The sequence below is a fragment of the Crocodylus siamensis genome, chromosome 1 (assembly GCF_052110815.1).
Source record: "Crocodylus siamensis isolate JL-2025a chromosome 1, ASM5211081v1, whole genome shotgun sequence".
Taxonomy (NCBI): Eukaryota; Metazoa; Chordata; order Crocodylia; family Crocodylidae; genus Crocodylus; species Crocodylus siamensis.
Genome location: NC_143395.1, coordinates 3,501,024 through 3,526,303, shown reverse-complemented (window position 1 = coordinate 3,526,303; position 25,280 = coordinate 3,501,024). Strand labels below are relative to the sequence as shown.

General features: G+C 47.1%; 1 protein-coding gene across 1 annotated transcript in view; it reads right to left on the bottom strand.

The window, feature by feature from the left end:
• MTMR9 (myotubularin related protein 9) overlaps window positions 1-25,280 on the bottom strand; it is a 40,990-nt gene that overhangs the window by 5,780 nt on the left and 9,930 nt on the right. Inside the window, exons 3-9 of the mRNA XM_090027628.1 lie at window positions 25,095-25,220; window positions 16,929-17,102; window positions 12,011-12,228; window positions 10,238-10,399; window positions 4,790-4,931; window positions 3,878-4,098; window positions 330-481 (exon numbers count right to left, since the gene is read on the bottom strand). Coding sequence (XP_089883754.1) covers window positions 330-481; window positions 3,878-4,098; window positions 4,790-4,931; window positions 10,238-10,399; window positions 12,011-12,228; window positions 16,929-17,102; window positions 25,095-25,220 — 1,195 coding nt within the window. The remainder of the gene's footprint in view (window positions 1-329; window positions 482-3,877; window positions 4,099-4,789; window positions 4,932-10,237; window positions 10,400-12,010; window positions 12,229-16,928; window positions 17,103-25,094; window positions 25,221-25,280) is intronic.

Here is a 25,280-nt window from a genome sequence, read left to right as displayed (position 1 = left end):
GTAACAGCTAATGTCATCACAGGGCAGATATAGCTTGAGTTATTTTTGCCCACAGGCACCACTTTCTCCTTTGTAAAATTAAGTGAGTGATCAGAGATCTAACTGAACACTTCCTTCCATGTAGATGAATCAGACAGACCAATGCTCATGCACCTTCCCAGAAAGGATGAAAAGTGAAGCTACAGTAATTTAGCTCTTCAGTAAAGCTAAGATGTGCGCTTAGAGGTGAAATGGTGGGCACAGAGAAAAGGCATTAAGAAAGAACAAATTGGGAGGTTTTGTTTGCAACCTGAAACTACCCACTACAGACGACAGTAATCCCGGCTTACCTTCCCAGAGCTGCAGGCTCTGTGGTGCGACAGAAGGCCAGATGACAAGACTGTTGGCCTCAAAGAGAGGATTCTTAAATCGGCTCAGTTCTGGAGGCCGATTCACCCAGGACCACAGAGACATGGTTTTCTGCGGCAGCTTCAGCTTACACCTGGCACAGGCAAAACCATCTGGTTGGTTACCTTTCCTATTCATAGTGCTGAAACATCACATCCGTTAACCCACAACTTTCACAAGCCACTCAAGCCAAAAACTAAGGGGACTCTGACTGATTGCCTGTGACAGATGTGGCATTGCCACTTCATATTTGTAGACCAATGTGGTCCATTCTTCACAGATAATTTCCTACCATTACAAACAGCAGATGACAGAGGTCTTACACAGGCAGAGGGGGAAAGTGGTCACCTTCCACTTCTGAAAAGCACACCTCCCTGAACTGGCCTAGCAACCAGTTTTGATTTTTGAAAGGGATTGGATTTGCATTTTACTACCAAAAGAGATATGCGTGGTGGGAAGGAATCTAGACACAGGATCATAGTGCAATTCCTAGGGGAAATGGAAGTGCCATTATTACCACTAGTAAATAAGAGACATGTTACATAGCAGGGATGTCAAACTCATCTGGCTCTGAAGGTTGGATGAGTGGTGCGGGGCTCACCCACAGCCTGGATCAAATCCACAGACTGGCCCTACATGCTGGATCCAGCATGCATCCAGGAGTGGCTGGAGCAGATGACACATGTGGAGGGGTCCTGCTTTGGCTGCTCCAGAGCTGTGCTGCACAGTGACAGTTCTACTGCTCCAGGACATGAACCGGAGCAGGTACCGCATGGGAGTTTTCCTGCCCACCCCCCGACACATGCTGCCTGTGGGTCGACTCCAAGTCCCACAGACAGCACCAGGAGCTGGATAATAAGGCTCTGAGGACCAGATCTGGCCCGCAGGCCACATCTTTGACACCCGTTTTACGGGTTCTCTCTTGTGATGGAAAGCAAAGCACACACTGTCCAACTAAGGCAGCTCCACAAGTAAGAACTTTCAGAGTTTGCTCTCATTAAACAGGCACTGGATCAAACAACAGAAACAGAGTGTGACCCTGTCTCGGGTCACAGCCACTCTGGAGAGACATACAAGGCGGCCATCCTTATATCACACCTCAGCACCTCTTGCTTGGTTGGCCATGGCTAAATAGCTACCAGCAAAGTGAACCATGCCCTTTGCGCAGGGTTACAATCCACACAACTGCTTTAAACAGTCCAGAAAGCTGAAACCCATTTTAACTGGACTTCAGGTGTTTCCTATGCTACTGCATAGGCGTGAATGTGGACACCATCCGACAGGAGATGGTTTTAGGGAAGATTTCAGTGCTCTTCTCATTAGGCTTTTTAGCGCAGTTCAGGATGTGCTTTATTTTGCTCTAAATAGGATTCTGTTTTCCAGAATACCAGCCTGGAAACCCTGCAAAACGCACTGTAAACCCTCTTCAAGGCAAGCATAAAGATTTCCAGTAAGGACAATTAGACCATGTCCAAACCTCCTCCACTCAGTGCTGCACTGCATGTATCCAGGCTTGGCAACTGTAGAGGGTGGCTTTGCAGGGTCCCAACTTCTTCCCCCAGCATCCCAGGGCAGAGTGCCCAAGACCCGCACTAGGGCAGGCATTCAGAAGCCTACTCAGTCATCTACTCTGCCCATCTACTTGACCTGAAGCAGACTCATTTCTCAGCAGCAGACTCATGGACAGAAGCAGGTAAATACACATGGATTAAAATCCTCTGCATCTTTCGTTCACTTAAAGACTTGCTGTTTCTTCTGCTCCCCACTGTGGGAAAATACAGCCCATGAGCCAGAACTGGCTGACCAATTGATTGGATCTGGGCCACAGGGGGCACCAGCCAATTGACTGGGTTTGGTTTGCAGCTGCCCCTGCAGCACTTTGCATGGGGCCAAACCCTGTCCAAGGCAATCAGTGCTGCGCTCCTGCCCACCATCCCCAGCCTGCACACAGCTTCTGGCAGGGCTTGTCCTAGTGAGACTGCAGAGACCCAGGTCCTGCTTGGCTCTCCTTGCCTCCAGCAGCTGCTCCTCCTGCTTTGCTGCTCCAGGCCAGGAGGAAGCTTCAGCTGGGCAGCTCCATGTGCTGGGGCAGAAGCTGCTCAGCTGAAGCTCCCAGCTGCTTTCTAACTCACTTGGCTGCCTGTGCTGGGTTGGGGGAGTGGATGAAGGGCAGCTGGAAGCTGAAGCCGGGGCCCTACGTGCTGGAGCAGGTACCACCTGGCTGAAGTTTCCTCCCAGCCCGGAGTAGCGCAGCAGGAGCTGCCACTCGAGGCAAGGGGAACTGAGCAGCACTAGGGTGGCTACAGCCACACTGGAAGCAGCCCCACCAGTAAGCTGTGCACACTGGCTGGAGCCAGGGCAGTGGGCATGGGCTGCCTCAGGCAGGGCTCAGCCCTATGTGGAGTGCTGTGGGGGCATCTACAGACCACATTGCCTGGGTGAACTCTGCCAAACCCCTGCCCTCTTCTTCCCCCCACTCCCAATACCTAGTGCCCAGGCAGCTCCCACCCCACCACACACGCACCCATGCCCCCACACGCTGTCCTGCGACCCCTGCCCTGTGGTCCCAGCTTTTCCTACCCATCCTGCTCTGAAACATGGCTCAACGCCCACCCACAGCCCCATCCCACATAGGGAGTTCTGACAAGTTGTTTTTTGAACAATTGCAGGAGAAAGGAAGAGAACAGGGGGAAAACGTACTGACCTGGCCTGCAACAACTCATCAAAACTCCTTATGTGCCCCTAGGCCAGGCCCAAATAACTGCCCACCCCTGCTCTAGACCCTAATCTCCAGCCAGCTAAAATAACTAGATCATCTTAAAGGCCTGGATGAAACCCAGAGGACAATCTCAACCGTTTCAGTGCAAGCCTCTTTTGCAGCTTCTGTCCTGCATAGCAGCCTTCACCTCATCTTTCACATGAACACAACAGAACCTTTCCCCTGTGGCTCTCTTTTTATGTGGCCTCTGTCATTACTTACTTGTGTAAAAGGTTTTGGAATAGTTCCCCTGCAAGAGGCTATATGTTAAAGCTACTGATGGAGATGTTCCAAGATGGTTCGGGGAGGTGGGGGGGGATGCAGGCAGGAAAGGATGATTTAGTTCAGTACCAGCCTAAGATGTGATACAGCAGGGAACTGAGGGCAGCGCTGCCACAGATTTCCTCACTATGTCTCTCTGTGCTTCTGTTTCCCACTGGAAAGTGAGGATGAGATCACTTCCCTACTTCACAAGAGGTGCTGGAAGGCTAAACACATTACTCTGTTGGGAGTTTAAATAGTGCAGCAATTGAGCTCAGATAAACACTTAAAATAAAATGAAGGAACCTGTCTTACGTGAAGATGACTGAAATATCCTAGATGATTTCAAAAGGTTCCACAGCATTAAGAAGAAACAAGGCCAAGCCCATCCCTCCTTCAGGCTGCTGGAACATTTCCCTGGGATGGATGTGGCCTGACACTGAGGAGTGTCAAATAACCATCCCAACTAACCTTTCATTTTCATTGTTGCCCAGGTATGTCCCAAACTGTGAGGCATAGGCATGTTCAAAAAGCATGATGAGAAAGTGCTCGCTGAACTCGAAAGAGCAGGGGAACTGCCGGAGGATCTGCCACACACAGTCCAAGAAGAGTAGGAATACAGGGGCCTCCCATTTCTGCTTGCTGTTGGAGTAGGCTGACTGCGCGCAGCGCTGCTGGAATGGGTGACCTGCCTGTGAGCAAGGATGAGAAGAACATCCTATCAGAAAAGCAATAGTGTCAGGATGCAGAACCAAGGTATTTCTGCACAACGCGTTCTGTCCGCAAGACCATGTCACACTCTGCTCAGCTTTACAGCGGCAATCCAGCTTCAAGCTCCTGGTAGCCCAAATCTGACATACTACTTATATGACTCCTATGCTACTGAAAAGTATCCCGTACTATGAGACTACAGAATACATGCTGCAGGGAATTTGGCTGAGGACAAAACTGCTGTTTGCACAAAAAAAGAAATGCCAGGTTGAAAAAAACAGGCTGCAATGAACTATGCACAGCAGAACATGTCATCACATTTCCGACTAGAGCAACGTCCTCAACATAGCAGAAGGGGAAGTCTTGTGTTGATGCTACTGAGAAGGAAAAAAAAAAAAAAGAAAAATCACATGCAAAGCAGGTGGGAAAGGCCAGCTGAACTGGCAGACTGCTACAGCCAGTGCCCTTAGAAGCAAGACAGTGTTAATAATGGTGTTGCTCTTGGTTGCACAGGACCTGGGACAGTGAGACTCAACACAATTGTGGCTCTTTAAAATCTACCACAGTACACATCCAGGTGTTTCTTCATAGCTCCCAGCCCCACTGCCATGCCTTTTTGTTTCATGCACACACATACACTTTCCTTGCTGTCACTTAGACTGCATCTCTTACCTGAAGCCACTCCCGCTCAACAAGAGACTCAAACCCATGGATGGTCCTGCACCTGGGATCCAAAATGATCTGGGCCAGTGAAGTTACCTGCAGCGTCGAATCGGTTCCTTCAGTCCCATGAACCAACACAGATGCTCCTTCCCTGGGAGAAAATAAAACAGGGCAAAAATTTTACAGATGCCAAATACAGACAGTAGTGCCTCAAAGCACATCGCCAGCCCCACTGCTGCATGCAGAGACAACGGTGAGTAGCTTTCCAGCTCTCGGCCCATTGCTGCTTTCCCACTCAATTTTTTCCCCAGGCAAAGGGGTAAAAAAAAAAGTAGTATTGAACATGAATAAATAAATACATTATGTTTTTATATGTTATATATTATACCTTTTCCAGTCCCAAATCATCCCACTATATTAAGTCTTTTACGCACATGCTCAGGAAATCCAGAATTTGTCAGGCACACAGAAGATAACCCATCAATTCAGGACCCACTTTGCTGGATTTATACCACTAAGTACTTACCTCCAGTCCAACAGAAAACAAAACAGGAATTAAAGCAGCTCAGCCAGGTCATCAAGAATTTTACTAGGATGAAGTAGCACTCTGAACCTTCCCACACCGAGGGTCAAATAAGAATCAGGTCTACGGGGGCTCTACAGATACCACACACACTGAATGCACCTGGTCTACAGACACTTAACACTCCAGACTGTACTGGACATCCAGATGCCCCAAAGAGGAGCTGTGCATCAGACGGGGACAGCCAGTTAGAGCTGGCTCAGTTTATGAAGGCATAAAAACATTCTCCTGGCCAAATTGCTTAGCTCTGACCAAGAACGGAGCATGATTCATAATACCATTATCAGCAGAGATGGATCAAAAGAATGACATGAAGTGCTTAGGGAAGGACAGAGAAACAAGCAAAATAAGTCTTGGCCCATGGCTCAGATTCCGTGTACTGCTCCTTCCCCAACCTCCAAATGCACTTTTCAGAACAGCCAATTTCCTTTCCCCAACTTTGTTCTCTATTTCGGTTCTGGTAAGTGCCCTTCAACAGCCTCAAGTCTCACATTCAAAGTTCTGGGAAGTTACTTTAACAATGAGTTCTTCTCCTCTGCATGTCTTGATGAAAACACTTACTTGTCCCAAACTTCTTTTAGCTGGAGTAAAAGATAATCACAGGCTTTACTTGTTCCAATGCAAAGGCAAACTGAGTTACAAATTATCTGGAAATAAAAATGATCCTTCAAATGAGTGCCAGTGACTTTGCAGCTACAGCTACTGCTTGTTTTAAAGCAGAGAGCATAAAAATGTAACCTACGTACATAGTTATGCTTTTGGCTGTACCTAGCACAGCACACCCGAAAGGAAGTGAGATTACATCTAGGATCAAATGAACCCTGATGTAAAGCAAACAGGAAAAAAAAAAAAGTGGCATTTAAGTTTCAACCCAAAAGCCACTGCAGCAGGGCCGGGCAATTATTTTGGGTGGAGGGCCACTTAGAGTTTTGGCAAGCCATCGAGGGCTGCATGACAGGCAGCCAGGGGCAGGTAAATATTAATTTTCTAAGTTTTCTAGGGACCCTGCAGGCCGGATAGAAAGGCCTGTCAGGCTGCATCCAGCCTGCAGGCTGCATTTTGCCCACCCCTGCACTGCAGTAACATTTCTGCTCCACTTCAAATGGAGAGGCTAATTGCGGAGTGCACACAGAATGATGTGAAAACAATGTTAACCTAATCTGGCACTTTTCTTCCTACAGGGCAACAAGACAATACACAACACTAGGAGTGCACCAACAAGAGATTTTTTGGACTGATACCAATGGCCAATTTTTAGCAAGCCATACCGGCTGATATCAATCCAATTCCGATATGCAGCCAGGCAGTTTGGAGAGGGTGTCCAGCTGGTAAGTCTGTTGTGGGGCAATGGGCAAGGGGGGAGGGAAGGGATGTGGAAGGGGACAGATTGAGCCCCCCATGGTGAGTAGGACTGGGGCAGGGGCTGCATGGCCGGAGAGAGTACGGGACGGAGCCGTGAGCCGCTGGTCCCAGGGGTGTGGGGAAGGGGCAGCTCCCACCACTGTGTGCATCCCAGGAAGGCATGGGGGGGTGCCCCTGATCTGCATGTGGGGCAATGGTGGGCTGGGAGGGGCTGCACTGGGCTCTTCCCGGCAGGGGTGCTGGGCCCAGCTGCGCTCGAGGCAGGCAGTGGTAGCGCTGGAAGGAAGATTACAAGGGGTGGGGCTGCAGTGACCCCAAAATTTGCTGTAGCCCCCCTCCCAGTGCCACCGCTGCCCACCCTAAGTGCAGGCCAGCCCACCCCCTCTGGGAACAGCTTGGCACCACCCCAGCTTCAGCCTGCAGCAGCTGCCCACACTCGCCCCACATGCGTATCGGGGGCACGTACCCCCCCATGCCCTCCCAGGATGTGTGCAGTGGTGGCAGCCACCCCCTCCCCATGCCTCCCAGACAAGCCACTCGCAGCTTCATCCCCTGCCAGCCCTGGCTGTGCAGCACCTGACCCAGCCCCACTCTCTCCCTCACAGCAGGGGAATCTCAATCTGCCCATGCCCATTCCCTCACAACAGACTTCCCAGCCAGACCTGGCTGCTCTCCACCCTGCTGGGCTGTGGTCCTGGCTACGTGCATGCTATGTGGCAGCTGAGCACATGCACAGGGCATTTAATCAGCTACATCAGCCCAAAAAACGCTGATTGTTGATACTGGCAATTTTCCTTACATCAGTGCTGATCTGATATGGGACTGATGCATCAGCGCACCTCTACACAATACAACTTCCACCACCCTTGCTGTGGAGATCATACAATGAAAACGCCCCTGTCCATTCCACAGTAATCACTAGCTTCTCAAACGGGCTTCCCACACATCTCCCCGAGAGCTCCCTTAGTGGCTGTTAAGAACATTTCATAGATTTCATAGACATCAGGGCTGGAAGGGACCTCGGGAGATCATCAAGTCCAGCCCCCTGCCCAAAGGGCAGGAAGTCAGCTGGGGTCATAGGATCCCAGCAAAATAGCATCCAATTTATTCTTGAAGGTGTTCAGTGTAGGTGCTTGAACCACCTCTGCTGGCAGACTGCTCCAGACCTTGGGGGCTCAGACAGTAAAGAAATTCTTCTTTATGTCCGGCCTGAAACGGTCTTGCAGGAGTTTGTGACCGTTCGACCTAGTCATCCCTTGGGGCGCTCTGGTGAACAAACGTTCCCCCAGATCCTGGTGGTCACCCCTGATAAACTTATAGGTGGCCATCAGATCACCCCTGAGCCTGCGCTTTTCCCGGCTAAAGAGTCCCATGTCTCTCAGCCTGTCATCGTAAGATCTGTTTTCCTGACCTCTGATCATGCACGTGGCTCTCCTCTGGACTCCCTCAAGCTTCTCCACATCCTTTTTGAATTGTGGAGCCCAGAACTGGACGCAGTACTCCAGCTGCGGCCTCATCAAGGCTGAATACAAGGGGAGAATGACATCCCGGGATTTGCTCGAGAAGCATCAGGTTCTCGTCTGCCCATTTGCTGAGCTTGTCCAGGTCAGCCTGGATCACCTGCCTGTCTTCTGGTGTGGATGCTTTGCCCCAAAGTTTGGTGTCGTTGGCGAACTTGGCCAGTCCACTCCTGACTCCAATGTCCACATCATTAATGAAGATGTTGAACAGGATGGGTCCCAGGACAGAGCCTTGAGGGACCCCACTGGTCACAGGGCACCACGATGAGTGACTGCCATCAATTACAACCCCCTGGGTCCGACCACGGAGCCAGTTTCCCAGCCAGCGGATCGTGGTGGAGCCAAGGCCACAACTGGGCAGTTTGGCCAAGAGGTGATCATGGGATACCAGATCAAAAGCTTTTTTGAAGTCAAGATATATGACATCAATCTCTTCTCCTTTGTCCAGGTGATAGGTCACCTGGTCATAGAAGGAAATGAGATTGGTCAAACAAGACCTACCCGCAACAAACCCACGCTGGCTATCCCTTAGGATGTTAGCCTGGGCCAGTCCCTCAAGGATGGCCTCCTTAATAAACTTTTCTAAGATCTTCCCCAGGATAGAAGTCAGGCTAATGGGCCTGTAGTTAGCTGGATCCACTCTCCTCCCTTTCTTGAAGATCGGCACCACATTGGCCTTCTTTCAGTCTTCGGGCAATACACCAGAGCACCAGGAGTTTTCAAAGATGTGTGCCAGGGGCTGGGCTATGACGCTCGCCAGCTCCTTGAGTACCTGGGGTGCAGATTGTCAGGGCCAGCTGACTTGAAGGTATCCAGCTTCTCAAGGTGTTCCTTCATGAGGTCAGCATTTATGGAGGGTAAGGGATCCCCATCACCTGGATCTCCCTGTCCCATAGCAGGCATGGGCGTCCCATGGGACTGATGAAAGACTGATGCAAAGTACCTATTTAATAGGTTGGCTTTTTCCTGGGCGTCAGTTGTCAGTTGCCCCATCTGGTTTAGCAGGGGTCCAACGTTGCCCTTGCTTTTCCTCCGGCTCCCCACATATCTGAAAAAGGACTTTTTGTTGTCCTTGATGCTTGAAGCTAGTTGGAGTTCAGTTGCAGCCTTGGCTTTCCTCGTTTGCTCCCTGCAGGACTGGACCAGTGCAGAATAATCCTCCTTGGAGGTGAATCCTGTCCTCCATCCTTTGTAGGCTTTCCTTTTTAGCCGCAGGTCCACTAGGTCCCTGGAGAGCCAGGAGGGCTGCTGTGCCTTCTTGCTGCCTTTCCTCCGTGTTGGAACAGATTTAGCTTGTGCATTGAGGATCGCTTCCTTGAGAAGCAACCACTCTTCTTGAACTCCCATCTCCCTGGGGTCATGGTCCCTGAGGGCCTGACCGACAAGCCTCTTGAGCTTGTCAAAGTCGGCTTTTCTGAAGTCAAGGACTTCTGTGCTGCTGACTGACTTGCCAGCTTTACGGCGGATGGTGAAGGTGATCAGCTCGTGGCCCCCACGTACTTAGCTCCCATGGACAGAGATATACCAAGCCACAGGACAGATTCCCAAAGGAAGCAAGGAAAGCCCTACTGTTCTAGACACTTAAACTTACACTGGGCACTGGAGGCAAGCTCAGTAGAAAGGCAAGTCTTAAGTCTGCAGAGGTTCAAGCCTAGCCATGTAGTACCATGCTGTCACACCAGAGGTAACCATTTCCCTGAGATGAAACAAGTAATGAAGCTGGACAAAACACTACATGTACAGACCAAATCTTGACTAGGTGACCCATGTAAGTCATGATGATTTGCTCAGGCTCATACAAGTAAGAGTGAGATCTGGCCTACTGGGGAAGTGCTCCTTAAGAGTGATGATAAAATGGTTTCTTGTGCCAACAGAAACATGCAAGTAGGACAGCAGTGAACCACTACAGCTGCCTCAAAAGGAATAAAGGCATTTAACAAGCAGCGGTGCAGCCAGTGACTGAGAATCACCAGGCTTTGAGACATCATTTACCTGTCAATGCATTGAGCAGCCAGACAAGCTGCAGTCAGTATCTCCTTGATGTGAGTCAGCCAGTTGGAGGCCTCCAGTTTGCTGAGCCAGCGATCCATGTTGTGCGACTGGTCATTACAAGCTTCCACAAGTTTGATGAGACTTTCCTGCAGGATGTTATATCTTTGGAAAGAGCAAAGGCTGTCAGTCTTTAAAACAATATTATTGTAACTACTTGCATGCTTCCTGCTTGCTCTCAAATGTGCAAGATGGCCAATTAAATGCAGATACTAAATGCTAATGCTAAAGTGCTCAACATGATGGCAGATCTGCTGTCACAGAGAACTCCTAGTCAAAGCATGATGTGTGAACAGGAATGCCTAAACTGGATCTAGTCCTCTTAAAAATGGGATTTTCCACCCTGAAACATGCCTGTTAAAACAGCACTTCCTGTGAGTGGTCTTTAATATCCACTGACTTGACCAACTCAAGTTTTTACTACAGGTAAAACAGAATCAATACATCTAAAGAGCTAAACTGTTGTCTGCCATGTGCATCAGAGGTCCTAACCAAGCTTCAAAAGCAGCATCTTTTTTTTGTTTGTTTGTTTTTGTTTTGTTTTTTTGTTTTGTTTTTTTACAGACGCTGTATAAATCACAAAAGGACCTGGCTTGACTTTCAAACTCTCAGAAGAGTTTGCAGTAATAGCAATAAAAAAATATGGATGCGGTGATCTGGAAATGGTGAAAATAAGTGCAAAACCCCACATGCTTTTTAACAGTCACTTCTCAAGTTAGAACTGGGTTAATGCTTGTATGAAGATAAATCTCATTAGAATGCATTAAATATACTTTGCAAATAAGAGCTGTAAGACTCTGAAAACGAAAGCTTTAGGAAACCACAGGATTCAGCATGGTTGGGGCTAAATGGAAGGCATTTCCGTGCCACTCTTCCCTGCTGTTATGTTAAGGCACTTTTGCAGATAGGGTTACTGACATCCCACACTTAAATATCACATGGCCTAACATTTAGCAAGAGCATCTGTGTGTCTGGTGAGGTGAGCAGAGGTGGAGAGCAGTGTGGAAAAGAAAGGGCATGTTCTAAATCTGATCTAATAGATTCCATTCCAAACAACTAGAGCCAATAAACTTTAAAGCCTTTTAATTTTGCTTAGAGAGGAACATAGAGTGTGAGAATACACCAGAGCTTGGATCAGTGTAGATTTTTTATATGCTAAATTAATCAGAAGAGCTGCAAGGACATGATTGCAATGCACAGCAAATTGATCCATTCAGTCAATTCTACAGTGGACAAAAGGGACTGCTTCAGTGTAGCTACTTTAATGGGACTGTTAGTGCAAAATGCCATTGGGAAGATTCCCAAGGGAAATTCCCAACCCCTCTGCATTGTGCAGGAGAGACAGTGGGCTGTGGTCACAAGAAGCAGAGCTCTCCTAGTGCACAGCAGCAGGGAGATGTACTGAAGCTGCTGTAAGTAGTTCCTGTACCAGCTGCCATTCTTATACCCTGACCTACCATTCATGCACTCCTGACACGAGGCATGCTGAAGAAGGAACAGGGGCTTATACAGAAATTCATTTAGAACTGAAGACTACTAGTGTTACTTACAGCAGCTGATTAATCCGTGATGCTGCAAGCCAGGTAAGCTTCAACACATGTAGACACACCATGCTTGTGTACTAAACGATCTGCATTGCTAGTAACACTAGTCCAAGAACTGAGGCAGCCCAAGCATAGCCATGTGGTTCCCTGACACCACTCTTATTTCACTCACCTCTCAATGGATTTGTGAATTCGCCTCCACTGGGGGTAGTGCACTTCCTGTTCAAAGCCTCCTCCTTTGGCTCTGGCCTGCTGAGCCACATTCAGTGAACGGGTATCGATAATGTACCCACGCTTCCCTGCCCGCAGTGTGGCATTAATAAGTTTTTCATCTTCCTTACACCGGCGCCCATTTGTGCCTGTGAGAGGCTGGCTACTCCGCATCATCACCTAGGACAGAAATGGGAGAACTGGATGTGGGAAAGGGGGACAGCCATCTAGTTCACCAGTGGAGAATTGCTCTAGTCCACCACTGCTTTGCTCAGCTAATTCTACACATTCCTAATAATGAGGATGCTGCTTTCCTTTATAATTGACATCATGGCAATGAAGTTACCTATGTCCCCTGAACTTCAAATGGATACGCTTCAAAACTGCACCGCGCACCACGGTCTTATACTACGTTTCCATGAATCTGGATCAGCCAAGCTCAGATGTCCCCTCTCCAGTGCATTTCCCGCTTCCACCTCCTCTTCCAGCATTTGCCTTCAAGTTCCACCCCACAATCTGGAGGCACAAGGGACAAACATGCTGATCCAAAGAGCCTGGCATCTGGAAAAAGCTTTCCCATTGCTCTAGCTATCTTCCAACTACAACTGAAAATACTACTTTTCTCCCTTGCCTATGATTAGTAGTTCTGACTCCTGTCCATCCTACTACTGCCCTTTTGCTTCACCATTAGGTTAAATTCTTTCTAGTTTGTTTCTAAAGGCAACCCGGAGGTTGCTTTATAACAAACATCCTCATATTAGGCCTCCCTCTCGCCTTTTCTTTAGTCACAAATCTCCATCTTTGCATCCTCTAACTCCAAATCCCTGCTTAATCTGAATCAGTAGTTAAATCTATACCCAATGCTACCTTTAAAACACATTTTAGTTCACTGTGTGTTATAAAGTCATTCATCATGTTCTTCAGTGATTAGACTAATAAATCACAGCTCCCTCCTGGTGTTGATTTAAGGCCTTCATTGAAGATAGGAGTTTACAGATCATAATCCTACTGTATGTAGCTAGTCTGAGCAATACATGAAAGATGCAGCTTTGCGTGCCCAATGAGAGCATCCAATGTCACTAGATTTGGGCAAGGTTTAGCCATATGTGATGGAAGACATAAGTCAAAAGTTCAAAGACTCTGCCTTGAATGCTTATACACTTCTATTTTTTTTTTTCAAGCATGTATATTCCAAGGATTAACAGCAATCTCTAATCCATTTTCAAGCAGACAAAAACATGGACGCACCAAACAGAAAGTGAACAGTGTAAGCTACTTATTGCCACCCTTGAGATTGCTGATGGATTTCAAATGTGGGCAAAGTGCTACGTCAGACCAAGCTATCAGTTCATCTGATCCAACGCATGGCTCCAGCAGTGCTCATAAAGGATGCTTTAGCAGTGGATACAGGGAAACAACCAATAAGGACTCACATGAAACACTGCCTACAGGAAACATTCCTTAACAACAGGCAGTTAGTGGCTGGTTCAGTTGCCAACATCCAGTAGATTTTGACAGTTTAAACATGGAAAAGTGCACATGAGGGAGAGGATTTAGGATTTGGGACAAGCTTGTGGCAGAGACCGCTCTGCTCCTTCAGAGAACAGGTACAAGAGAAGCAGTGTTCTGCGAGTGCCTCAGTCGTGAGCGAGATGGACCATTTCCAAAGGATAAACCAGTGCCTGCAGCCAGCGAGTAATATCCAATTAATCACTTCTCAGTTGCCAGCCTAGTGTAGGCTTCCTTTGCCAGTACCCAGAGCTTCACCTAGCCTCCCCTGATTTAAACAAATTACTACCTAAATGGCAAATGCAAGGCATTATACCTTGGGAAGAATTAAAAAAAAAATACTAAGTGGGTGGCAGCCCAATGGAAAAGGATCTGGGAGTCTTGGTGGATCACAAACTTGATATGAATCTGCAGTGTGATGTACCAGCACAAAGTGACTGTGCTTTGGGGATACATTAATACAGAGGTGTCAAACTTATCCAGATAAGGGGCACTGGGACGGCTTGAGAGTCAGTTTGGGACCATGCATCAGAGCTAGCACCTGTGGCCAGTCCAGCCCCAATGCCACATGCAGCATACTCTGGCCCCACATCAGGGCTTGCGCTGGATGTGGTGTGCGGGTTAAACCCAGAGCCCTGGGTGCTACACACAGGACAGAGGATCCAGAATGTAGGCTGCACATAGCACCCAGAACAGAGCACAATGCTGCACACAGCATGCACCCTGACCCGACCCCCTGGGCTGCATGCAACAGTTTCATAGTTGCTAGAGTCGGAAGGGACCTAGGTAGATCATCTAGTCCGACCCCCTGCCTTGGCAGGAAAGAGCACCGGGGTCAGATGACCCCGGCAAGGTGCTCATCTAACTTCCTTTTAAAAATCCCCAGGCTAGGAGCCTGCACCACTTCCCCTGGAAGCCGGTTCCAGGCCCTAGCCGCCCTGACTGTGAAGTAGCGCCTCCTAATATCTAATCTAAACTTACCCTCCGCCAGCTTGTGACCGTTATTCCTGGTCACTCCTGGCAGCGCACGGGGGAACAGGGACTCCCCCAATACCTGCTGATCCCCCCTGACCAGTTTGTAGCAGGCCACAAGGTCCCCCCTTAACCTTCTCTTGTGGAGGCTAAACAGGTTCAGGTCCCGTAGCCTCTCCTCATAAGGCCTGCCCTGCTGACCCTTGATCATACGAGTGGCCCTCCTCTGAACTCTTTCCATATCGTCCACGTCCCTCTTGAAGTGTGGCGCCCAGAACTGGACGCAGTACTCCAGCTGCGGCCTGACCAGTGCCGCATAGAGGGGGAGGATCACCTCCCTGGACCTGCTCGAGATGCATCTGTGGATGCACGACAGGGTGCGGTTGGCCTTCTTGACTGCCTCCCCACACTGCCGGCCCATGTTCATCGTGGAGTCAATGACGACTCCAAGATCCTTTTCCGTCTCCGTGCTGGCAAGAGGGGAGTTCCCCAACCTGTAAGTGTGGTGCCGGTTCTTCCTCCCCATGTGCAACACCTTGCACTTATCAGTGTTAAACCCCATCCTATTCTCATCCGCCCACCGTTGCAATCTGTCAAGGTCAGCTTGTAGCCTATTGCACCCTTCTAGTGCACCCACATCCCCCCACATCTTAGTGTCATCAGCAAACTTGAACAGGGTGCTTTCTACCCCCTCATCCAAGTCACTGATGAAGATGTTGAACAGTGCGGGCCCGAGGACCGAGCCCTGCGGAACCCCACTGCCCACGTCCTTCCAGGTCGAGAAGAACCCATCCACTACCACCCTCTGGGTGCGGCCCTCCAACCAGTTGGCGACCCATTTGACCGTGTGGGCATCGACACCACAGTCTCCCAGCTTTTTGATGAGGACAGGGTGAGAGACAGTGTCGAAAGCCTTCCGGAAGTCCAGAAAGACTACATCCACAGCAACCCCTGCGTCTAATGATTTGGTGACCTGATCGTAAAAGGCCACCAGGTTGGTCTGACAAGACCTGCCACTGATGAACCCATGTTGGTTGCCCCTGAGCATGCATTCCCCCGGGTCCAGGCCATGCATAAGTCCGGTTCCACATCCAGCAAACAGGGTCAATCTAAGCCCCTTGGGTTGGATCCAGCCTGTGGACTTCACGTTTCACACTCCTGCATTAATAGAAGTAGACACAAGAGGTGACAGTGCCCCTCTGCTTAGCAATGTTCAGGCCTCATCTAGAGTGATGTGCGCAGTTTCGGTCTCCACGTTTTAAAAAAGATGTGAAGAAGTTAGAGAGGGTCCAGAGGCAGATAACAAAAGTGATAAAGGGCTTGGAAGGCAAGTCATACAAGGAGAGACTGAAGGAGCTAGGTATGTTCAGCTTGTGGGAAAGGTGCTGAAGAGGGGACATGACAACAATCTTCAAATATCTGAAGGGCTGCCACAAAGAAGGAAAATGACTTTTCTTTCTTGCTGCAGAAAGGAGGATGCAGACCAATGGCTTGAAGTGGCTGCAAAGTAGGATTAGACTGGATAACACTTAGACAGTGAAGCAGTGGCACAGACTGCTCAGGGCAGGAGGAAATCTCCATCGCTACAGGTGTTCAAAAAAAGGTTGGAAAAGCATTGGTCAATAATGATCTAGGAGTAGCTATGCCTATGTTCTACTGTGGCTATTTCTCACGCTTCTGAGCTTTGCTGACTGCCACGAGGCCAGGAAGGATTTTTTGTCCCTTCCTGCTGCTACATACATTGGGGGAGGGAAGAATGAGGTGGGGGGGATTTTTCACTGGGTGTTGACTGCAGACAAAGCTGGAGATTTTGACTGGGGCATGCCAATGCTTCTGCTGGGAAACTCCTGACCAGAAGGTCTTGCCCACCGCCTGCTCAGGATCACACTGATCACCATATTTGGGGTCAGGAAGGAGTTTTACCCCATGGTGAAATTCATAGAGACTTTGTGGGGCTTTGTCTTCCCCTAGTGGAGGTGTGTGGCCCTCTTCTTTGGAGCTTAAGTATTTAACAACTCTGACAGCAGCAAGACATTGATCTCCTTTTCCTCCCCTCCAACTTTACCTGTGGCAAGTTAGGGTGCTATGTCTTTTGGTCGTGCCAGAGCTGACTGTGTAGTTTTGCTAAGAAGTTAGACTATGGATTTGTACAGGATGGTTTCAATAGAAATGCTCCAGCATCACGCAGGGGGCTGAATTAGATGAAGTCTGAAGGTCCCTTCCAAAAATACTTTTCTATGATTTCAATGGTGATCTCAAAATAAGGTGGAAGATGATGGCGAGCTAACACCTTAACAGCTGTATTAAAAGCCTATAGCACCGGCTCTTTTTCATTAAACAGGACAGGATCTTTAAACTTCTGCTTAATCCAACCTGCAAACCCCTCAAGTTTCACTTACCATCCCATTCTTCTTATGGTAATAGCTGAGGACTGGGAAGCGACCACCATGACGAAACGTTGCAACTTTCCGAAGGGCTTCGTCATCGATGGATTTCGGGACGGTGACGATGGGTGGGTAAGAGGGGCAGACAGAGAACTCCTTATTGACGTAGCTCAGTCGCCAGTCACTAGTCTGTGGAGACAGGCAACAACAGTTTGTAGATCCTGAAGGAGAGAGGTCAGCAAATGGGAAATTCTAGATTCAAGTTCAAACTATCCAACATATTCTGTATGTCTCCAGAGGGTGTTTTAGAAAGATAACTCAGACAGGAACAGAATGATTTCATCACCATTACCCCATCTGCAAATCAGAGATATTTTTCCTGCACAAACATCCCAAGAAGGAAAGCCAGTGTGGTCAAACTGAGGGGCGTAGCTTCTAATCATACTGTGTTATCGACCTCTGTAGAGAGCAGCACAATGACCCACCAATGCAGTCTTCTCCAATTCACCCCAAGGGGAACCCTCTGGGGCAGAAACTTATTCCTCAGTGTTAGACAGGTTTACACGAAAGGAAGCTGGTTACACTTCTACATATGCCAGTAACACAAAGAACAGGATCAACTCTTGTCCCCATCTCAGAGCACTGAAGACAAGACCAGCGATCCAAGATCCACCTAATGCTGAAAGACTGAATCGTATCATGTTAATGCAGTTGCTTAGCGTTTCTAGTGCTGCTTGCATGTTCAGCAGTAACCTACGTGCCCTGATCAACCCACAAGCCAGGGAAATGATGCACGCAGCATCTACCAGAACCCTCCCCATACCTGGGCACTCTCAGTGTCTCAGTCCCATGACTCCTGAAAGCCGGCATACGTGAAAGAACCTGCTGAGTGCTGAGACCCAAATGAGTTGGCCCAGGAGGGGCGAGGCATCCCTTTCTGAGTTCTCTGACAGAACTGGCCACGCCAAAACTACTGAAGAAGGATCAGACATGGCAGCCAACAGATTTCCAGAAATCAAGTATTAAATACAGTTCACGGCATAAAGCACTCACTCACTGGGGTCTGTACTGGAGGTGAGCTAGAATTCAAACTGCAGCCATACAAAAGTCCAAGGCAGAGGCCTGCTGGCTAAGACCCTTGACCAGTTTGATGGCTGCTTTTGGACCAAGGCTACATTCAGCGCCTGATGAATCAGTTCTTACCGGAGGCCAGGACAAGGAGAAGAACTTTCTGATGGGGAAGTTCTTTTTTTTCCATCTCTAAATGACAGATCCCCTTCTCCTTACCCTGAGAAGGAAGTGAAAATCATTCTACAAAAGCCAGAAACCTCGAGCTATTATCACTCTGTGGGTTGTACATTTGAGGGTGGGAATTCCATGACTGGCTCTATGTAAAGTTTAGCAGGGCTGTGAGAGAAACTGCAAAAAGTCCCCTGAGCAAGAAGCTATTTTCACTGTGGTTGAACTAGAGAAGGCACATAGTTATCCAAACCAGACTAAGACCAAAAGACTGACTGAATGCAGACATAAGCCCTGATGAATAAATGAAAGCTCACATGAACTGGCCTAGCAGTTGCCTGGACTAGAACAACAGTGTCTAGCCTTCATGCAAAAGCAGCAGCCTGGCACATATGTAAAAAGCTCCAGGCAAGAAGCAGCTCCTGAAGTGGAAAGTCCATGCAGTTGCCTGGGCCTCCTTAGCTGCTGCTCCTGCTTTGCTGTGCACAGTGTGCGCTTTAGTCTTGGTGTGAAACAGTCAAGGTCCTTCTAACTTAAAAGTGAAGCTCCTATTTCTAACATGGTACGTTACTCGATAGAGCAGTGGTTCTCAAACTTCTCAGTCAAGGCCTTATCCAGAGCACTAGTAAAGCACTAGAACAGGCTACCGAGAGAGGTGGTGGAGTCTCCATCCTTGGAAGCTTTTAAGATCCGGCTCCACAAAGCTTTGGCTGGGATGATATAGGTGGGGCTGGTCCTGCTTTGAGCAGGGGTTGGACCAGATGTGACCTCCTGAGGCTCCTTCCAACCCTCATTTTCCATGATTTTATTTTTGAATGGGGCAACACCCCCAGTTGAGAACCAAGGTTGATGCTGCCTCAATTTACTTGAGTGCTTCTCGGCCAGGTGTTGCTGCCCTGTATGCCTGCTGCGCAGCCAACCCAGGGATGGCTGCGGCACATGCACATGCTCTTCCTGCATTATGCCTCTCTGATAACCCTAATGCAGGACAGGAGAGCTGGTTCAGGCTGTATCCCTTTCCTGATGAAGTCCTGCCCCTCCACACCTCCTGGAAAGAGGTGCGAGGGTAGGACTGTCCTGCATGCCTCTGGTTTCAGGAGGAGGGTGGGGAGGGCTAGACTAGGAAGGGCTACAGCTTGAGCCAGCTCTGCTATCCCGCAGGGTTACCAGGGAGCCCTAATGTAGCAAGAGTACATGTATGCTGTAGCCCAGCACACAGGGCAGTTTATCTGGCTGCTGCCATGGTAGCAGCACTTGTGTCGTGGCATCCATGATGGGTGGGGAGGGGTGGGGGGTGGTCCTCACAGCACCCCAGCTGAGAACCACTGCAATAGGGCCTAAAAATGTGCATCTTCCCAAAAAAGGTGAGCTGTGCTAGAACCTCAACACATTACCAAAAATCTGGGCACAGCTATTGCATTGCTTGTATCCGACAACTGAACACGCTGCCAGCACCTTTCAGCACACTGCCTAGATGGACATCCACTGGTGCTGCCACGTCTTTAGTCATTCTTTTCAGGCAGGGTTGTACAGTTGGCATGACCCAACAGCTCCAGGTGAGCCCAGGCATGGGTGAAGTAAAATGATCAAGACTTAGTAGGCTGCATTGGCTGTTTCCTTGTAAAAGCAGAGATGTTCAGCAGAATTTGATTTTTTTTTTTTTGTTTTAGCAGCCCATTTTGTTTTCAAATGTCCCCAGCAATGGTATTTCCCCAGCATCCACATGGGAGGTCGTGTCACACCACAACAGATCTCACTGCTAGGGTGTATGTGCAAAGTTTGTGTTCAGCTCACCAATATGTGGCAGGAAGCCACCGATATCTCACTACCCCGAGCAGATGGCTCTCTCAGGATGAACCTGGATACACAACCTGTCGGCTGGGATAACTTACACCAGTTTATAGTTACTTCCGACTTCCCAAGAGGGAACTTTACCTTGGAGTAGAATGACCTTGCAGTGGTGTAGGACTGTACACTACAGTCCTACACCAAAAAATGTGCCCACTCTGCATTTAGACTGGATATAGGTAGGTTACAGCAAGCATTAATATCCTGATACCCCACACCCATGGCAAATAAACCAGTTACCTCTCCAGAGAGAAAATTCAAACGCATTTTTCAGGGCACAGGCTGCCAGGAAACGACTGGTGTAAAGAAGAGAAGAAACAGATTGCCTTGATTTATCTCCACCCCTGCCTTCCTGCTCCTCACTGTATGCAACATGAGGCAGATGGTATTGCCATACCCATCGAGTTATAATATGTCATGGCACTGAAAGGAAGCAAACTGCAGCAATTAGCATCATTTGTCTTCTGGAGCTCACCTAACACTGGGAGAGATCCAGTAAACTACTTCAGTGTCAAAGGATGGCAAACAGCAGTGTCACTATCTTTTGCTCTCTTTTTTTTAGGGATGTAACATACACCAAAGCAGCAGCAATCGATCATTACTAGTTGTCAGAGCATGTAAGCCAAGGTTAAACAATGTGCAGCAGCAGACTCGGTTTGAGAAATGAGGCAAGTATAGAAAGGGTCTGCATGAAGTTAGACCTTATTAAGATCTTCCAGGCCAGTATGTTAACGAAACAATAGAACTGGATGGAATTCAGAGAGGACAATACATTGCCATTGCTAGTTCCTACTCTCATAAAACAGAAATAATGCAATTTGTAAAGAGAGCAGAAAATAGAAGTGAGATTCAACTTGAGAAATGTGAATGCAGAGACCTGGCTGAAACTTATAAACAATGTCATCAAAAGGACATTTCAAAGCTGCTTTAGAATGGACTCTTTTTTCAAAATATAGTTTTCATTTTTCTACAGAGAAAAACCAAGACAGAGAAGTGATGTTCAAGAGGATACTGGAAAACCAGCCAGCCACACTTTCCAATTAATAAAAACAACCATTTTTGAGAAAATACCTTTTCTCAAAAGTGGGGGAAGGAGAAAAGGGGGAGGGGGAGAAGCAGAAAAAACCCAGCTCTGACCTATGCTAAGAAATGCCCAGTTAAACCACTCAGGCAACCCTAACTGCTGTGCAGTGACAAATGTGAAAGGGAGAATAAAAATAATCCACTATGTCAGAAGATCAATGTCATCTCATCTGGGACTCCAAAAAGCATTAATCAAAATCACACTGTTATTGCACATCATCTGTATAGGGTCTTAACTGTGCATTTCTTACCTTAATACATCTGGATTTCTTTTCAAACAAATCTTTTCTCTGAGCTGCCTAAATCACTAACGCTTGGTGACAACGGCCTTGTATGTTTTGAAGACTTTTGAGAAAAACAACTGCACCTTGCAGGATTTTTGTTGTCACTGCTGTAGTCTGGAAATACCGTTTTGAATATAAACCCTAAAACAATATGCAATCTTTTGTATGGAGATTGTAGTTATACTCAGTAACCCAGCTAGGTACAAAGTAGTTAAACATCACACAGATTTTTTTTTTTTTTTTTTGCAACAGGCAAGAATATCTTTTTTTGGACCAACTGCATGGTTGGGAAAAAGGTTTTTTTTTTTTATTTTAATACAAATCATCCCTTTAGCATCTGACAGAAGTAGGTTGTCGCCTATGAAACCCTGTACCTTTCTGAACAAGTTAGTCTTTAAGGTGCCATCCTGCCTTGCCTTCTGCTTTAGCAAACATAGGAGAGGAATTATTCATTTACTTCTAAAGAATTTATAAAATTTAATAAATTATTTAGACATGCTGTTCATTTCTCCATACACAGAAGATGGTTAATGTTTGCTTACAGAGTTCCTATGTGCATCCCATGCTATATGGGCATGTTTGTCTCAGTATCATTTTCATCCTGCGTTACAAATAATAATAATAGTAATAATAATAATACTACAATGCTCAGGAATGAATTCTATTCCTTTCCCACAGCACGCGAATGAAGACATCAAACCTGCAGTTCCACTGACTTAGTTCCATAATTGAGCTGTTGTAACTGCTGATGCAATAGATTTATCACAATAGCCACGCACGGCAGAGATTCATGACAAGAATGCTGCTGCCAGGCCTTGTAGATGATCCCTACTGAGCAGGGATCATTAGTGAACACAGTAAATGCTATCAGCAGATGACAGCAGACCAACAGTTGTATACTGCCTCCAACTTCCCTAAAGCAAATGAAATCATTTGCCTTAACAGATCCTTCTATAACGTCCAAAGGGATTAAAAAGCAAGAATGTGTAGCAATGTGGCACGACTATGCAATGTTCAAAAGCCTTGAGCTAGACTGTTGAAATGTGATTGCTTCAAACGTACTATCAAATTATACCACCGATGCCAAACGAGACATTCTGTCAATCGGTTTTACAGGTGGGAAGTTGGGCACGGGACAGGTGCTCTGGGAACTCAAAACCCAAGTGACAAACAAAAAGGGCAAAGTGCGCCGGCATGCATTTCGTCTCGCCTTGACACTGCACAGCTCGAAGGTTCCCATGCAGAATTGAGCCGAGGGTAAAATTAGTGCAATACCAAGACCTGTGATGTGGGTGAATTAGAGGTGCTGATAAACAGTCTGATATTAAGGAAATGAGGGACGCAGGTAGAACAATTCTGCTCTATTTAAATATGAAGGAGGCATCCTCCTATTTGATCCAAAACTCATTCAAGCCTCAAAATTGTTCAAGCAGCCATTAACTTGCTCCCTCCTGTTTAAATAATGAAATCAAATGAGCAGGAAATATCCAAGCAACAGTAATTTAACTGTTATTCTAGGAAAGTATATCTATGCTTTTTAAATGAGCCTTGTGCTGCCATTCCTATAAAAGAAAAGAAATGGAGTCTAGAGGTTTGTAATAAAAGCCTGGGATCAACTGACATCTCTTAAATGTTCCCATTGCCACGGATCAATATTTCCAAATGAAGCCTAGCATTATAAGTCAGTCAGTTCTGTAAAACTAAGCTTTCCAGATGTTAGATGCCCAGAAAGCCAAAAGATAAGTTATCTGAACACTTTTTATCTGAGCACTATTCTTTTTGTATTTGAAGGGAAATACAAAGTGAAGCATGCTGGAAGCAGAAGGGCTCTTTAGAGGTGAAGACAATAGTAAGAGGTCTTTGGTTTTATCACTTGTTTAGTCTCTGATATCTAAAGGGAAAGACTGCTGTTGAAATTTCACTTTCCACACCTATTGAAGTGGAATCTTTTTTCTGATCTCACTCCTCCAGGCTTTTGCAAGGCACCCACTAGACCTACACTGCAATGCGCTCTCACGTACCCCTTTTCTCAGACAACACAGCACTTTCACCACTCGCCACGTGATTCCTATAAAAGTGCCTCAAAATCTCCCCTGCTGAGCTAAAGGGATGTCTACAACTTTGACCTCAAACAGAAAAGTACTCTTGTTACATGCATTGTATCACTGAATTTAGATCAAAATAGGAATACTGGTCCTACATAAAGAGGTTGCTTGCTATGGCTTTAGGCAGAAGATGAAGCAAAGGCAGCGAGATCACTATAATCCTAGAACAAAGAAAGAAAGGTCTTCTATTTCCAAACAAATTTAATTTTCTAAACGATTGTATCAACTAGCCTTGGCAAACAACAAAGAGTTTAGTTATTAGCCCATATACGGGAAACAGCAAATGTTTCAGACATTAGACTCAACTACAGCTTAAAGAAATCAATGCTATTTTTTGTTCTGATGATGTACTAATGGATGTGGTATATGGAGTCTGAAACAACGTGATGGCTGTGCATACATATTGCAGCTCTCAAAGCTGGAATATTCTGGGCTGGCAGCTATTCAACTGTACCTGCATTGACACTGGTGGGAGCTGTACTGCAGACCAAGCTCCTGTTGCTGGACCCTTTACTGCTTCATGGATTAAACTTGCTGAATGATCTAATCAACATGATGGTAAAAATAGATCTGCCCATGAAAGCCTTCTCTACACAACAGATACTAGCAACACTAGAAAAGAGATGCTTGAGGAGGGACACAGAGGGTTAACAAAATACCAAGTGGTGAAGAGAGAGTCCATAGGGATTTATTACTTACCGTCTTTCGTACTACAAGAACTGGGGGTCACAAAATGAAGCTAGTAGGTAGTAACTGTAAAACTAACAAAAGGAAGTTCTTTTTTCATACAGCATGCAATTAAAGTGTGGAACTCATTGCCACCGGATGTTGTGGAAGCAGACAGTTTATCCAGATTCAAAAAGGGACTGATTCATTCTTGAAGGAAAGGTAAATCAGCAGCTATTGAGCCTGGGAGTTAGGGATACAGCCTCTGAATCAGAATCTTCTGGGCCTGAAATGCTGGAGGCTGCAAGTGGAAGAGGAGCAAGGGGAAAAACCCTGGTCATACCCTGCTCACCTCTTCCTTTCAGCATCCACTCTTCACAACTGTGTGACACAGGATACTGGGCAAGATGGACTTATGGTCTGTCCCAGGAAATGGCAGTTCTTATGTACTTATTAATACTGGTGCACCAACCTAGCAGAATAAACGTAGGAACAGGATTCCACCTCCCACATAAATGAGGCTTCAGAAAGTTTAGAACTGTATCCAGCCACTTATCTCTAATTTCCAAGCAGCAGCTGGAGAAAAGGGCTCTTTTCAGAGATGTAATTCAAAACACTCTGTCCCCACACCCCCCACTGCCCACAAAGTAAAACTCAAGTTTAAAACACAAGCAGCCAGACTTCTTTATACATCATAAGAAAAGGAACATCACCCTAGCTCTACCCACTCTCACAAGTTACCTTTACATAAATCTCAAGAATCCCCTTGCGTGTGATAAAAGAATGAGGGCCAAGCAGCCAACCACAACTTCCTACAGGCTACTTTTAGTCTATGAACACTAGGTCTGAGCATTTATTTAATACACTCCCACGTTCAATCCGTGTGCACTGCAGCTTTCCACTGTGCGACTCTACAAGGGCTGGATGCCAACAAACATCCTCGATATGCAACTTACCACTGAATTGAGCAACTCAAACTCTCGCTCAGGCAGGAAGGAGTGCCAGCCATCCTCCACAACTTCAAACATGGGGCGGTAAAAGAAAGGATACATCAGTGTGACTGAATCCAGAGTGGACAAGGCCTGTGAAAAAAAGATGAAATGCTCTGTTTGCTCATTTGGGGAGATATTTTATGTCCAACA